This window comes from Puntigrus tetrazona, chromosome 23, assembly GCF_018831695.1.
Source record: "Puntigrus tetrazona isolate hp1 chromosome 23, ASM1883169v1, whole genome shotgun sequence".
Taxonomy (NCBI): domain Eukaryota; kingdom Metazoa; phylum Chordata; class Actinopteri; order Cypriniformes; family Cyprinidae; genus Puntigrus; species Puntigrus tetrazona.
Window position 1 is genome coordinate 11,978,746 of NC_056721.1, and position 16,561 is coordinate 11,995,306.

General features: G+C 36.7%; 1 protein-coding gene across 3 annotated transcripts in view; it reads right to left on the reverse strand.

The window, feature by feature from the left end:
* The window catches only part of lamb2 (laminin, beta 2 (laminin S)), a 33,033-nt gene extending 16,887 nt beyond the window's left edge, over positions 1–16,146 (reverse strand). Inside the window, exons 1-7 of one of the 3 annotated variants that reach the window (XM_043224189.1) lie at positions 15,913–16,146; positions 15,762–15,829; positions 6,367–6,536; positions 6,128–6,263; positions 2,237–2,310; positions 1,972–2,160; positions 1,811–1,874 (exon numbers count right to left, since the gene is read on the reverse strand). In XM_043224189.1, the coding sequence (XP_043080124.1) occupies positions 1,811–1,874; positions 1,972–2,160; positions 2,237–2,310; positions 6,128–6,263; positions 6,367–6,536; positions 15,762–15,792 (664 nt within the window). In that variant the 5' untranslated portion in view covers positions 15,793–15,829; positions 15,913–16,146. The remainder of the gene's footprint in view (positions 1–1,810; positions 1,875–1,971; positions 2,161–2,236; positions 2,311–6,127; positions 6,264–6,366; positions 6,537–15,761; positions 15,830–15,912) is intronic. The other 2 variants (XM_043224188.1, XM_043224191.1) reach the window with 2 other exon arrangements.
* Between the last annotated feature and the right edge of the window lie 415 nt (positions 16,147–16,561).

Sequence of the window (16,561 nt, forward strand, 5' to 3'; positions counted from 1 at the left end):
TGTTATTTTAAATTGTCATAATATTACTGTTCTACTATATTCTTTTACTAAAATACATACAGCCTTGGCAAGCATAACACTTAAAAATCACTTAAAAACCTAAAAATCAGGATCATATCAAACCACACAACCACCACACAGCCACAACCACCCAATAATGAGAACATCCTCCTAAATCCCTAAACTCTGTTGATGCATGACCTCTGACCCCTCCTCTCCTAAGCCAATGGCCTGCCCCTCAGTGGGAGGTTGCAGTCAGCCGAGCATGGAGGCCTTTAGCCGAAGTGTGGCGGATCGACTCCTGTTACGCTTCACAGACACTCAGTGAAGTGGGACTTGTGTGGTTTATAAGATCTACAGTTGAAGGTAAATTCAAAACGTGTGTGTGTGTGTGTGTGTGTGTGTGAGGGTGTTATATCTCAACATCAGAGAACAGCGAATGAAGTTCCCGTGCACATGCTGTTTGTTGTGGTCATGCTCTAGATGTTCAGTATAACAGAAAGTGAGAGCCACACAGAGAGTGTGAGATCAATTTGTACACACTCATGCTGTGCATGACTGAGAACTCACAGCTGTATGGAAATAATACACTGACCAGCTAAACCAGGAGGTTCATTAGCTGCTTCTTCTGCCACACACACTGTGAGGGTACTTGGCTTCAACACGCGTACACTGGCTGGCAAGGTCACCCATTATTGTCTCACCATCCAACAAAACCTAAATCAACCTGTAATATCTTGTTTGTACTTTAGTGCACATTCATAGTTTCAGTTTATTTTCCTCTATTTTGAAAATCTCTGTTTTTCATTTCGTTGCATGTTTTATTTTTTTATTTTAGTCACTAAATCTTCACTTTATTAATAGTTTTCTGTGCTGTCAAACAATGAACTGTGATTAATCGCATCCTAAATAAAGATTTGTGGTTACATATTACATGTATGTGTACTCTGTATATTTATTATGCATATATAAATACACACACATGCTTGTATATATTTTGAAAATACGTACATGTATACATTTTATATTCATATATTTATATTTAAATTATATTTATATTATTTAATTTCTTTAAAAATATCCATGCATGTGTATGTATTTATATATGCATAATAAATACACAGTACACACACACACACACAGGCACAATATTATGTATACAAACATTTATTTTGAAACGGGATTCATTACAATTAATAATTTGCCAGCTCTAATAGTGTTATAATTTTTTCTGCAAATTCAATATACATATTTGCATCTGAAAGAAGGAAAACAGAAAAATAAATCTGGAAGAAGAGACATAGAAAATGTCTAGAGGGAATGTGATATGTAGGCTGCACCTGTTTATGGCTCTTTTTTGGGTTATTAGAGCACATCTTGTTCATTGTATACCACATGTCTCATCGTCAACATATTTAAAAGGATGAAATATTCAAAGACTAAAAGTTCATTAAGATCCAGAAGTTGCCTAAATAAGCTCCTGGTAACCATAGCTACTGCAATGTAACAGTAGAGATATATTTATTTAAAAAATAAAATTGGAATCAGACTTGTTAGTGAAGACCTGTTTATGAGACACACTGTACTTGCCTATTATAAGAAAAAATAAATACTTCAGGTTAGCCAATTACGACGTGAGGGAGGAAATCAACTTCTATTTCCATTTTTCATGCTTTTATTTTAGATTCCTCCATCTGACAGGATAGACAGCAGCAAACAGGAAACTGAATTTAAATACATCTCTGCCAGTGATTGAAAAGAGAGCTGTATCTCATTCAGTGGGGGGTTAGGTTTGTTAAGCTTCACTTACTCTGAATGTTGGGGCTGTAAGGGTCTTCGATCTGGATTGCAGGGTCAAGAACACGATAAATCACCTGAACAGAATGAAAGTGAAGGTCAGCAAACAAATGAATATCTAGTCAATATAATCAGAAGTCAGTATAATAAGTGTTCTGACTGAAAGCCTCCTACCTCTCCTTCTGTAGACGGCTCAATGTCAGAATATCTGGACTCGCAGATGACATCGTCAACTTTACGAAGAGGACCTTGGGAAATGTCTGGGAAGGTGGACTCACAGTCGAAGGCGAAGTAACGGTACATCTGCCAGGTTCGGCCAAAATCTGCAGATCGCTCAACCAACATGGCCGCCGGACGGAAAGTCTGCGTACAAAAACAATGGTTTGGATGGTTTGGAGAGTTTCAAGGGAGATTTCTCAAATGACAAAAACTTTCTTACCTTAAAAGTCATGATGAGATGAGTAAAGTGAAACTCCGCCTCCAGATCCAGCTGAAGGTAAACATCAGACTTTCCTGAAGATAAGGATAAATCATTTGTATTACTTTATTTTATTATGAAACTGTGGCTTATTATTATTATTATTATTATTGTTATACTTTTGATGAAAATACACCACCATAAAACTTTTTCATAAACTTTTTTTTATTTATTTAGTTATACCATAGGACATAAAAAGTCCAAACATTAGTTCCTGTGAGTGACATTTTGCTATATTGGCTCAGTATTTTCACTTTAATGACTTCAAACAGATTCTGATTCTAAAAACATTCTGCAATGCAATCTTAGATGACTCAGACTATGAACTTCTGTTTAAACTCACCGTTTCTAGCGGATTGCCGGTGTTATTACACTCTCATTGTAACCCAGAGTACATGTGAAACACAATAACAACACAGCGGCTGCAGTGAACATGCAGTGATCATATACTTTTCTCTCTGAACCACTTTATCTGGGAATTTAATAAGGCTCTGGCTAACTCCGAATAACAATGTACAACAATATGCACATTCAAGCACAGTGTCCTACAGAGACTGAGAAGAGCTAGAAATAGAAGGGATGGTTTAACAATCTACCTTTGTTCTTTTCAGCTCTTACTTTGACAGTTCATTATTCATCTGGAGCGACAGACGGTCTGTATTCTGCAGAGCTGGCACCACATAGAGCTCACCTGTGCCTCCCTGCATTACCATTACAAAGCTGTAACTCAGTCCACTGCAGTGGCCCTTTGTCTGAATGCTGGATTTAACCTGCGTTTTATAATCATCAGCTAAACAGGAAGGAAAGGGACGCTGAGGAAAAAAGAGAGACAGGTTGTACCAGAGTTAAGGAGAATGAGGGGGAGAGGCCAGCGGAGGTGAAGTGGAGCACAAAAGGAAACTGACTGAATGACTTCTTGTTTTTTCAATACATGTTTCAGTGTTTGGCGGAGGAGGAAGTCGTTAAGCCTCAGTCCAGAGCACATGCCAAAGAACCAATAAAAAACACACACCATAAAGAAATATAGACATAAGACAGTTTCCACAAACAGAGTACGTAATAGTGAGTGAAATAATCACTGGGTACATTACAGACCCTAAAGTAATTTAATTTGATTTGTCAGGGCAAGTATTTAGACATGTATAAGTAGATATTTTATTATTTAGCATTTTTTTATTATGAAACTGTGGCTTTTTATTATGATTATACGTTTGATGAAAATATACCACTTTTTTCACACACTTCTTAGTTTATTTAGTTTGTGTACTAAGCAGTGGGCACCACTGACATTTTTAGTAATTTTATTTCATTCCATTTTATTTCATTATTTATTAATAATTAATTATTAGTTATATAAAAATGGTCTTTTTTTTTTAAATAAGCACAAAGCCCATAGGACATGTATAAGGGCAAAGTAAGTTTTAGCTTTATTGGTTCAATATTTTCACAACTTTTTATCATTTATTTTAGTTTTCTATTCGTCAGTTAAAATCTAAAATTAGACCATATTTAGCTGCCACTAAATAGTGTGATCTAGTTTAAGACCAAATGTTGGTTTCTGGTTACTGATCAAAATCAACATTTCCTTTAAATTGAAGAAAAATTGTTCATTTTCTCTGATGGTTCTTTTTTAAGCCAAATAGGACCAAAATTGACCATATCCAGTGTCTCCTTGATATCGATATAGGGGTCATGAAAGGGTTCCTCTTGTGAGAAATACCCTACAAGTGTTGAACAGCTGATCTACTGTTCATTATACGACATTGTTGCAGAAAAGTTACTGAATCCATAGCGACCGTGAGCAAAAATAGCGACCATTTCCTGTGAACACCAATAATTAATTCCCTAACTGAGGAGACAAACAGCTGACACACAGGGGTTTCACTCTCTGACACTATAAAAGGAACTCTAATGAGATGTAAAGAGGCATTGTTTGGGATAAAATGACATACCGTATAAAATCTAAATATAATTTCAGATCATCAGCCACAAGTGCATCAAGCTTATTTGTAACTGTAGATTGACAAGTTACAAGCTAATTTTCAAGTGCAGAGGATAAGCTACTAACAAAAAGAAATGGTAAAAATAGTGCCTAATGTCATGAATTAATATGAAAGAAAATTCTGTATTGATTTGTACAGGCATTATCTGTATTTACTTTTTTTGTTAAATGTCTGTAAATTAAAGGCAGAAAATGACCCATATTTTTACTTTTTTATTATTATTTTAATTAAATAGCTATATTAAGTAGGTATCAACTTGAAAAACAACCATTTAGCATTTTACTTATTACACTAATACTTGTTGGGAAAAGCTCATTTTTACTGGAAATTTTGTTACTAAAAAAACCCGCTGGAAAAAACAGACAAACTATCAGATAACTATCATGCTATGGAAAATGTAGTTAAGCTAGAGTTACTATTTTTAGTAAGTTACTCCCTAGCACCCAACTCTGCAGCCCACAAGTGCACTTAGCAGAGTAAACAATAAATGTTGAGTCCATTAGGTTCAGGTATTAGCCTGCAGCTTTTTCTCGATCTCTTGAAGTTTTCTGTCCTTCCATCTTTTTTTCTTCTATGTTCTGCTCTAATAGAGTTATGTTTCACTCTTTCATCCTCTCTATGGGTATGCCAGCAGCAGGCCGTGTCTGTAATTATCTCTAATACTGCAGGGTTTAGGGAGTGTGTGTCAGGGTGAGCCTGGACAACTGAGCCAAGTCAACTAACAACCTTCCTCTATTTTTGCACTCTTACATACTTCCATTCTGAATATCAATCTTCATCCTAGTGCTACAAAAAGTAGGTCTGTCAATTTAAGTGGTATAAATTATCTATATCCGATTAATAAGTGATCTGAAAGGATTTGATCAAAAATACAGTAAAAGTTCAAATAGTTTTCTACTTTTATAAAACAGAATGTATAAAACAGGATTTTCATCATCATTACGCCAGTCTTTAGTGTCACAAGGTTCTTCTGTGCTGATAGATTCTAATATGCTGATTTGGTAATAAATTTCTTATTGTCTAAGTTGAAAAAGTGCTGCTTAATATTTCTGCGGAAACTATTTTATTTCAGGATTATTTGATTAAAAGTTAAAGTTAGAAGTAAAAAATGAAAAACACTGTCTTTTTTACATTATAAATGTCAGTAACACTTTAAAATAAGTTGTCATTATTTAACATTAATGTATACACTAACATGAATAAACAATTAGTAAAACAGTAATTACAGTATAAATTTTGCTAGCGTTAATTAATAAATGCTGTAGAAGTATTGTTCATTCTTAGTTCATGTTAACTAATGTTAACTAAAGAACCTGAAAGTGTTACTTACCTACATGTCTTTACATCATATTTGATCAAATTGTATTTTTTTTACTTAATATTTCTGACCCCAAGCTTTTGAGCAGTAGTGCACATTATTGGTAAATATTTATTTTTAGTTCAGTGAACTGTTTTAGGCTAATTTGCCTTCAATTCTGAGTGCATGCATCTCTCTCCCTCAGCCTCTGTGTTATTAATAGACGCCCTAAACATCAACCTTCTAATAGTACATGTGAAGCGTTTCCAGTCCTTGCCAAGCAGCTGGGTTTGGAGGGCTCAAAGAAGCAATCAAATTTCCTGGCAACGTATTACTCTACTTTTGACAAATGAAAACGGATGTGTGAGTTTCCATCAAAGCATCACTGAAGTTGCAGATTAGCACATATGGCTTTCTGGGTGCATTAATTAATAGTTGGCTGTGATTGAGCTGTGGTTGATATGTAGATCCAACCCTGACCTATATCTGTTTTATATAAAGCGTAAAAAGCCTAAAAAATACAGCTGATGATGGACGTTCTTGCTCTCTTACCATTTTCAGACTGCCACCAGGACTTCTTGCGGTGTGGTTTGAAGGTGGTGATGACATTCTCAATGCGGTGACTCATGGGGTTGGAATTAGGATCATAAGGTCGCCGGGAATCACAGTGGAAACACTTCTTCTCTTCCTTAATAAGGTCAAGTGTCAAAAATGAAAAGGATCAGCTTTTCACAAACACAGTGTGTGCATAAATGTGTCTCACTGTCTGAGAGAAGTGGTGTTGGCTCTACCTGCAGATGGCTGACAATGCAGTAGGGTTCTCTCCTCCGAAGGCCGCAGGTGGATGAAGCTTTCAAGTTCATCTCTCGACCCACTAAGAGGTCACCGGTTGCAGGGTAGCAGCTTCCATGGGCACAGCCATGGGCCAGATCGGGCTCCTGGGCACTGGACGCTGACAGGACTTTCAAGGAAACAAAATAGAGATGATGAGCAGACCATGATTGTAATTTTAATGCTGTTCAGTCCTTCAGTCTTCAGTGTGCAAGAAAAAATGTAACCTTCATTCTCTTGCCAGTTTAGCCAACCAGAATTCAACCAGAATTCAAGCAAATTTTCCATTAATGCTCAGCAAAGGCCAAGTTTCCACAAAAAGACTCTTTTGACTGTGGTGGTGAGAAGCAGCATCGCTGTTTTAGTACGATGGGAAATTATTTAGCAATGTCAAAAACACACATACACAGAAATGGTGGTGGCCAAAGTTATTAGAACAGTAGTATTTTCACCAGCAAAAAAACAGTTTTTAAGTATTTCTATCTTTTGCTGTAGTGTGTCAGTAGTACATATTAGTTTACATTTCCAAACATTCATTCTGCCATTAATTGCATTAGATTTTTTGTTTGCACAAGGAGTCTGACAACCGCCAATGCTCCACATACAGTCTGTCTGGATTAACATAAAGAAACAAAACAAACTGAGAAGAACTTTGGCAATATGTCAAAGATGCTTCAAGAATCTACCAGCAAAGCTCCTTAAATAACTATGTGCAAGTGTACTTAGGACTAAAGCTCCTTTAAATGCAAAGGTTCATAATTAGAAGTTAATTGATGAAAAAAATACTGATATTATTTTTGACAGCATTCTCATTTTACAAACTTTAGGTAGCTTTGCAGCTAGGATTCTTGAAGCATCTTGGAGACGTTGCCACAGTTTTTCTGGATTTAGTCTAAGTTTGTTCTGTTACTTCATGTTATTTAGAGTGACTGGATGATGATTATAAGATCAGGTCTCTGCGTGGAGCAAAGCCTTTGGCAGATTGCATATATATATATATATATATATATATATATATATATATATATATATATATATATATATATATATATAAATATTACCAAAGAGTTTAAAATATCAGTATAAATGTCTTTAGCCCTATAATTAAAACACATTTAACAACTTGATCAAACTGTATGTGTGGCTTTAATAAGAGAGAAAGAGAGACAGAGACAGCGGTTATGAGATTTCAAGTTTCTGAATAACCTTTTACAACACCCAACAGCTGCTAAACATTCCTGCCAGTGTCACAAACAAACCCTGTGTGAGATGATGTTGAGATTTGGGACTGCTTCAGACAGGTGCTGTGATACACACACACACTGTGATGTGCATAATTTATATTGATTGATTTTTAGCTTTTAACCTCAGAAATCAAATGTAAACTAAAGCACAAAGAGAATTAGAAAAGTGTAGTCACATGAATCAACTTGAAGAGCCTGGGAAAACTCTTGTTTACAGCATTTATCCATCCGAGATCTGTGTCGTCAACACAAGACAGCTGCGTCTGTTTGGCACCGTACCATCTCTCACCCGTCTGCCACCAAATATATACACACACAAGTAAGATCACACGTCACCATACAGCAACACACCCACCTGGAGCCAAACTCCAAAATAAAGCCTTGCAGTAAACGGCAGGAGCTGATGGGAAAATGCCTCAAAAATGATCGATTGAAACTCAAGGGAAAACCAACTCTTTTTCTCTTACAGACAGAACAGCTAACCACAGATAAGTCCAGATACACCAAATGCAATTACTGAGCAATGACAAATCTGGCACTGGTATTAAATTTAATCTTTCTGGCAGTGTGTTGAACCACAAAACTGTGAGAAAGTGGACAGGAGCTGAATTATGGGAAGCAAAGGCTTCAATGTGAGTGTAAGGCAAAGGAATTGAGATAGTTCACCCAAAACAGAATCATTTACTCACCTATGTTGATCTAAACCTGCATGAATTTTTTGAGGAAGATAAAAGAAAACATTTTGAAAAAAGTCTCAGTTATGGGCTTCAGTGTTGTTTCGGACCACACTGCCTTTCGTTATAGACAACAACATATGGGTGAGTAAATGATTACAGTTTTTTTGAGTACACTATTCTTTTAAATATTCTTGGCTATACAAGATCAACAGGTGGCAAGAGCAAAATAAGTCATAGATAGAGGAAGAAACATTCACTTAAGGGATTGACAAAAGGAAATAGTTTCTTGTTTAGCTGCTTAGAGTCCATGTTGTCCTGTTGTTTTATGAGGGTTAAACCATGAGTCATATATACAAGTTTCATCCCATGTCCAAGCTTTTCTTGGAGAAATCTGCCCCTCAGTCAGTGTGTGTGCCACTCTCCGCTCCTGCCTTACATGGACAAACCCTCAGGAATGTGGGAGGACAGCTGGCACTGCAGACATACCTCAGAGCTAACAAAGACCTGCTGTTGCCTTACTGTACTCGCTGAGGAGATCGAAACAGACAAGACCCTGCAGCCAAGGTAGCTGTTTCAGAAATACATCAAATCTATATAATTGTGTTGAACAGAATGTACCAATTACAATCACTGTAGACTGTGAAATGAATGACTCTAAACTTATGACATACAGCTAGCTAGATAGAGCGATGGACAGATAGCTAGAAAAACATACAGACAGACAGACAGACAGATAGATAGATGAATATATAGAGGCAGAAATGGACAGAAAAATTTAAAAGAATAGACAGACACTCAGATCTAGTAGAATATGCCGTCTTTTTTATCAACATAAATACTCTGAAGTCTATAACAGCGTCAGCCTTGGCTGATATATTTTTCTTCTTGTGATTAAGTGGGGGCTGCTATAGGGGCTATGCTGTGGTCTTGGCAATACTCAATGACTCAGACTAGACAAACTCAGTCTCAGTGCAGTACTGTGCTGCCTGGTGTTATCTATATCTCTGAAAACACAGCCACGCTGATTGGCGGCCATATCCCATGATGCTCTCTGGTGTCCTGTTTGGTCTGTCTGAGCTAATCTCCTAGTAAGACCCAGAGGATGAGACAAAAACAGGGCTACTCTTTTTCTCTCCTAAACACAACACACTTTTTCATTTTTTTCCCCTGTAAATCTAATAAACCCCCCCTCCCTGTTGTCTTCAGTTTCTGCTGGTCAGGGTTTGGCTCAGAGAGTCAGGTAGGGATTATCACAGCTGGGACTGTCCGCTTTGTTCAAGAGCTCCACTTTTTCATTCTCTTGCATCTCTGCCCCTCTCAGCTTTCAGAGGGAGATTGTTCCCAACCAGGGAAGGCAGAGAATCGCCTCCTTGTGCCTGTCTCTAACCCCAGAGAGCCATTTTAATCCCGGGGACTGTTCATTTGACGAGAAGGGAAAAAGTGACACTAACACCACACATTCTTCAGCAGCTGAGTGACAGAAAACAGCCGGTCACTTCCTAAATAGTCCAAGAAGAAGCACGGAGGCCCCTCTGAAACATTTTTTGAGCAGGGCTTTTACACAAATACTAACAGTGCAAATGCTAAGCAAGAACAGCCACTACACAAACTACCACAGGCATGTCAAAAGCAAACAGCATTTTAGATTTAAAATCTATGTAATCAGCACTTCCTCTGCTTTCCTTGGACGTACAGATTTAGCGACTCTTCCTTGACTCAATCGTACACCTGTTGCTGGAATGCAGAAAATGTTATCCTGAGGTACGTATTTTCTAGGAGAGGGGAACAGATTTGCCCAGGGACGGATGGATGGATGGATGGACGGTGGCCAGTGTTTCTAAATACATGCCATATGCAGGGACTCTGTATAACAAAACTTCTAGTACCCCCACAGATCTAACCAATGTAAGATCAAACATAAATGTCATAGAAAAAAAATGTAATAAGTAAAAACTCTTCCTTTCTGAGCATTGAGGGATTGTGCTTATTCTCCTCGCTTCGGACACGTCCTACTAAGTATGATGACTGGAAAGAGTACAAATATGCCCATATGATTTGTTTTAAATAGCATATTAATGTTTGTTTAAATCATCCCAAATGTCATTGTGCAAAATGTTTTAGATAAAAAGTTTTCTCTTGGATCTACATCATTAGCAAACAGTTTAATTCGGTGCATTACAAATTGATTAAAAATTTATTTTTACAAATGTATGATGATCTTACGCATGGAATGATTAAATTCAGTTTTCTTCCTTCTTTATATTATATAAATAATGTGTATATTATATGAATAATTAAGGTTGCATTCATTTGCAATATTTAAAAATATTTTAAAAACTGTAAAATTAAAATTAAATATTAAAATCTGCTCAAATGTTTTCAATTGGAATACAATTTAAAATTTCAACAGTCATTACTCCAGTCGCCAGTTTCACATGACCCTTTAAAAATATATATAAAAAAATCTTATAATTATCAATATTGAAAACAGTTGTGCTGCTTAATATTATTGTGGGAACCACAGTACATTTTTTCAGTTCAAAAGTGCAGAATTTAAAAAGACAAATATTTTATTATTATAAATGTCTTTATATTTACATTTGATCAATTTATTTTGCGCCCTTGCAAAAAATAGATACTACCGTGAATGGTAGTATCTATTCTTATAGAAATAATGAAGATATTAGAATTGATCTGTTGTATTAATATATTTTTATATTAATCAATATAAAAATATATTACCAATTTTTAGGTGCGCTTTAATTTTGTGGCCGCTGTGTGAAAAGGTAGCTGTGACAAAAAAATGACCACTGTTTGCTCACAGTCCTGACCACTGTCACAGCTCAGCTAGACATGACAGTAATGATGATGCAGCATTGAGATGCCCTTGTGGGCAAATGTGAAATATAGAGAATCCATGTGCATACAGGATGTTGGTGCTGCTTTTGTTACTCCTTTTCCACTGAGTTTATTTTGGCACTGTGAGTCTAGTTAGTCTGACGAAAGGTGTCTGCTATTTGGAGCCCACTGCCCGGTCTCAAAGTCTGCTCTCTCTCCTCTAACCCTAGTGCTATTTCCAGCTCTTGTCACATCTAGCTCCTCCCCGGTCACACGTTCACATACACCCCAGCTCCAGATGCCCCACGCTATGGCTCGTCCTCTGACCAAAACAGCTACGGTCCTGATAGATCCATTCACACTGTCATACAACGAACTGATGTCACCAGTCAGAAGCCTCAACATAAGAATACAGTCTTTAGGTATTTGTTTTTAAATTAAATGGAATACAGTGCTTTTCCTGATAAGACCGATGCGAATAAAGCAGGAAAGTACAACAGCTACATTCATACTGTACAGTATTAATAAAGTCAATGAGATCTGTGACAAGTGTAAAAACTATTAAACAAACAAAGAAACACATTCAAATTTAATCTATATTATTTAATAATTATGTGGGGGAAAATATATATTTAATGTTCAACCAATACCATTCAAAGGCTTTATTAAAAATACATATTTAGCAGACATTCATTCAATTTATCCATTCGAAATTGTCTTTCCACAATCCTTTATTATTGACCTCTTAAAAAAACTCTGCATATTTTAATAACCTGGTGATTTTAATAACCTAGTAGATCTGAATGCTAAACTAAACTAACCTTAGCATTTATTAATTAACATGCACCAATACATTTATAACATTTCTAAATTTCCTAAAATAACTGGTGTATTATGAATGAAAATGAGTTCATAAAAATGTACAAATTAATGTTAACCCATCGATAAATGTTGTATTATATTTATATTATAAATGCATTAACTAAGGTCAAGAAATTGGACCCTGATTGTAAAGAATCAATCAATACTAAGTTGAAATGGTCTGAGCTCATTAACTCTGGGTACTCTGGGGAAAGCAGGTAGAGCTGAGCATGAATTATAATGTGCTGCACACCTTCCCTTGACCTGCATGAGAGATGAGATCATTCTTCATTCCCCTCAGGACGGCCTGTTAAAGCACTCATATCCTGACAGTCAAATATGGAGGTATATACAGCTGTGACACATACCTCCACATCTGGACTAAGCCTGAAATATGACACGATTCAGGAAAAGGTCAAAGGACAGAGAAAGTATGCAAAATGTAAAAGAATGTGAGAAAAGTGCTTCAATCTGTGAACAAATCATTCGTTCGGGTCAAAGCTTTTCAATGGGTTCAGACCGCACATCCATCCTGAATGATTTGTTCAGAACAAAAACTAGCCTGTCCTTTTTAAAGCTCCAGTGAATGGAAAAAAAAAAACACGATCAGAAGAAACATTTTTAAACAGAATTGTAATTTTTTGTTTTATTAAACTGTTCCTTTAAGGACAGAACTTTTTCTCAATGTTCTCACTAACTTTGTCACATGTATTTGATATACAATCCAACGTCTCTCTCTATCTCTCTTTAGAAACTTCTTCCCTAAGGCAGAGATCTTATTCAACTCGACTCACATAAACAGACGCATTTCTTCCCCTTTCATTTCACCCCCTCTCCACCCCCTGTATTCGTCCTTTCTTCTATTTTCCCTCCTCTCCACCTCAAAGCTTAATCAAAGCATCGTATTGCCCCATTGTTATGAAGTGCTGTGGTGTTCGGCAGCGACTGCATTCAGGCGGCTCCATGGATCGCTCTACCTGTGTCCCCACCACACAGCTGTTCACCGGGGGACGTATGATCCCAGCACACATCAGAGGAATGAGAAAAGTCACAAGGCAAACAAACAGAAGAAAGAGACTGAAAGTAGGAGAGTCAAAAGGGATTTCTGCAGTTTCCTCTACTCGCACCAAAGCTTTGCCTTTAGATGAAAATTATGAACAAAGGTTCCTTACAGCTTTTCATGTTCTTTTCATCACGGCTTTCTTTTTATTTCATGTTTTTTTTCTCTCTCTTTCTCAAGAAACAGCTTAACTGGATTATTTCAAGATTTTTTGGAGGAAGACTTTTTGATGGGCTTTAATGCTGGTTGTTCATAGCTTTTGAAAATCTAATCATAAATGTTAAAGGTAAAAAATAAGGGGAACTATTTTGCCTCTAAAAATGAGCAAACTGGATGGGAAAGCAGGGCTCTACAATAAAGATCATCTGCTGGCCAGGTGCCAGTGTTAGTGAATGTTGGGTCGATTGATGGAATTGTCACTTGCCCTGTTAGACCAGTGCTATCTTATATGTTGATTATATACATGTACAAATTTACTTGCCAATTTAAAGTTGGTAAAGGTAACATTATATTGCTGGCTTCTAGAAAAAGATACAGACAGACAGATCACTGTACTGTTTCACACCACTGTATATATATATATTTTTTCTGTAGGCAAACAAGAATCTCAACAAAATCACTCAATAACAACTGACTAACCATTACTAACCAGGTTGCCCAATAATTTTCCAGAACTCGCAGTCTGTTGTCAATTATTCCTTACTTATTATCCTTTGGTCATCTTCTCAAAGCAGTTCTACCTATTAGACCAGTCCGAATACCAGTAGGTGCAACTGACTTGAATTAAGCCTGTCTGCATTAACAGACAACCATGACTGTCTGCGAACAATGCTGTTCAAGGCACAAAATGAATCTCGGGCAGGCAGCAGACGGTAAATGTGACGGGAACTAAATAAGAGCATCTCCTCATCGGCTCTCTGCCTCCTACAAGCCTGCTACTTTCATTAGAGCCTCACCAAAAATAACACTCCCACTGCTCTGCCTCCGACACCTCCACATTCTCTCCAGCTTTATCAATCCTCGCAGACGCCGAGTCTCCTGTTGAGCCCTGCAGCCCATCACCTACACAAAACTTACAGCGGAGGACAGCTGGACAGTAACACTAAATGATAAAGAAAGATATGGAGCGCTGTAAATGCACTGAGGAGACGCTATTTACGAGCAAGGTCCAAACTGTGATTCTTTGCAGTATGTGTACAAAACAAAACTAGAATATAAACTTTAAAAGGTACAATTAATAACAATGCTCCTTTATTTTTTCAAAATGAAAATATTGGAACTCAGACATTCCTTTCAAGCTCATAAAAGCCTATTTATTTAAACTAAACTATATGCAAAATATAATGTATATATATATATATATATATATATATATATATATATATATATATATATATATATATATATATATATATATATATATATATATATATATATATATATATATGCTATTACACCAGATTCAGAGAAATTAATACCAAAAGAAAAATAAAATGTTTAGGAAATTTGCACTTTTTTTTTGCTAATAATTACATACTTTTCAAGCGACTAACATTTTAGCCTCCTAATTGTAATGTACTGAAATGAACTATCACATGAATTATTTTACTATGTAGATGCTCTATTGCACTAGAATTTATTCATTTGTTATTTCTAATCACAGACCCACTGAGGGTCCTTCAAATATCCCTAATGTCCTAAACTCCAAAACCATGGATTAAAGGAAGAAAGGCAGAGAAAAAGCAATGTGAAGGTCAGTATACCCAACTGAACCGCTTTAGAGTCTCATATGCAAAAGGTGCGTTCATTTCATCAAAGAACAAGTATTCAGGGATGAAACAAACCCAATTAGTGAAGAACTCTCGTTTACTAATTCAATAGAACATGGCCTCTCTGTAACCTGCTGACCTCTTGTTTCCCTTTTAGTATGCCTATAAATTTGTTTCAACTTTATCTGGACAGACAGAGGAAATAAGCAAACAAGCTAATTGGGTGCCGGAGGGGGGTAATAACATTGTCTGGAGAGCTTTGAGAAAGACTCCCTTCAGACTCGGTCTTAGTGTGGAGCATCACAAGTCAACCGAACTGTCTACCAAGACATCAATAGAACAGACTTTAGTTATACAAGCAGGTGCAACATGATTCATGGGTCTCGCGTGGGGTCAGGCACAAAAACATTTGGCGAATGATTAAACTTGGCTGTACACGTCTAAATTCAAAGGATGCATGAGTTCCTACATACAGTATATAATGTAAGAGCTTTATAAGGTAGGCTAAGACTTGTGGCTCAAACACATTTCGCCTAAAAAGTATCTAAATATGGATATATAAATAATATAAATGATGTTAATCGGTTCGCACCACTCATAATAATATGAAACATGCAGCTCAAAATAAATTAATATCATAAAACCTAATATGGGCGACATTTAATAGATGGATACACAGAAGTAAATTATAAATAAGCTTCCTATTTATGTATGGTTTGTTAGGATAGGACAACTATAATTTAAGGGTGAAAAAAACTAAATCAGTTGTCCGAGTAAAATTGTTAGCAATGCATATTAAATTAAGTTTTGATATATTTACGGTAAGGAATTAACAAATGTACAAAATGCTTGCTCTAATAACAGCACACGGACATAACATTATTTTGTGAGTCATGCTACACTTACCACAGATGAACAGCAAGGGAAGCGCGCGCATGGCTTTATGATGAGCTCCCTTCAACAGCCGCGCGCCTCTAAAATATGAAAATCACTAATGAGCTGTCACACAACTTCAGCTTATCATATATAACTGCTAGACAAAGTGCCATATAGAGACCTTCAGTAAAACCAGTAATCAGACACAAACACGGGTGTGCATTTGTTCCTGCTGGAAGCGCGTACTCACGTTTTCTCTGATTTTGTCGATGGTCAAGCTGTTCTTTAAGCCATTGAGACTTTGAGCGCTATCGGAGTCAGACGGACTTTCTGAAGTCCTGTTACAGCCGTGGAAATGACCGATGGAAACCACGCACTGGATTCAAGAGATGCCCGCGGAAGCTGAGGCGACACAGTCCTCGGGCAGCTCCACGGAGAGTCGCTTGGGAAAAATAATCCACTTCTTGTTTTCCGGAGCGCACACGTGAACGCGCGAAGCCGAGCAAGAACGCACGCGCTTCCGAAAAGAAAACGGTTTTAAAAGGACTTTCTCACTAACAGGTATCGTCTTAAATATTACACAATACTGTATTTGCTTTAAATTGATTTACGATTAGGAAAAAGGCATGAACGTTTAAGCAACGAAGTAAATATTTATGCAAATAACTAATGTCGTGTTAAACATTGCCTGGTTATTGTGAATACGGCTCACAAAATGATTTTATTGGTAACTTATTTCAACCAGGCTTTTCCAAGCCAGATTTAGAGACTCCCAGAATAATAAAAAAGCTCGATTTTGTCAGCAATACTTTATAATCGCTTTATTTACA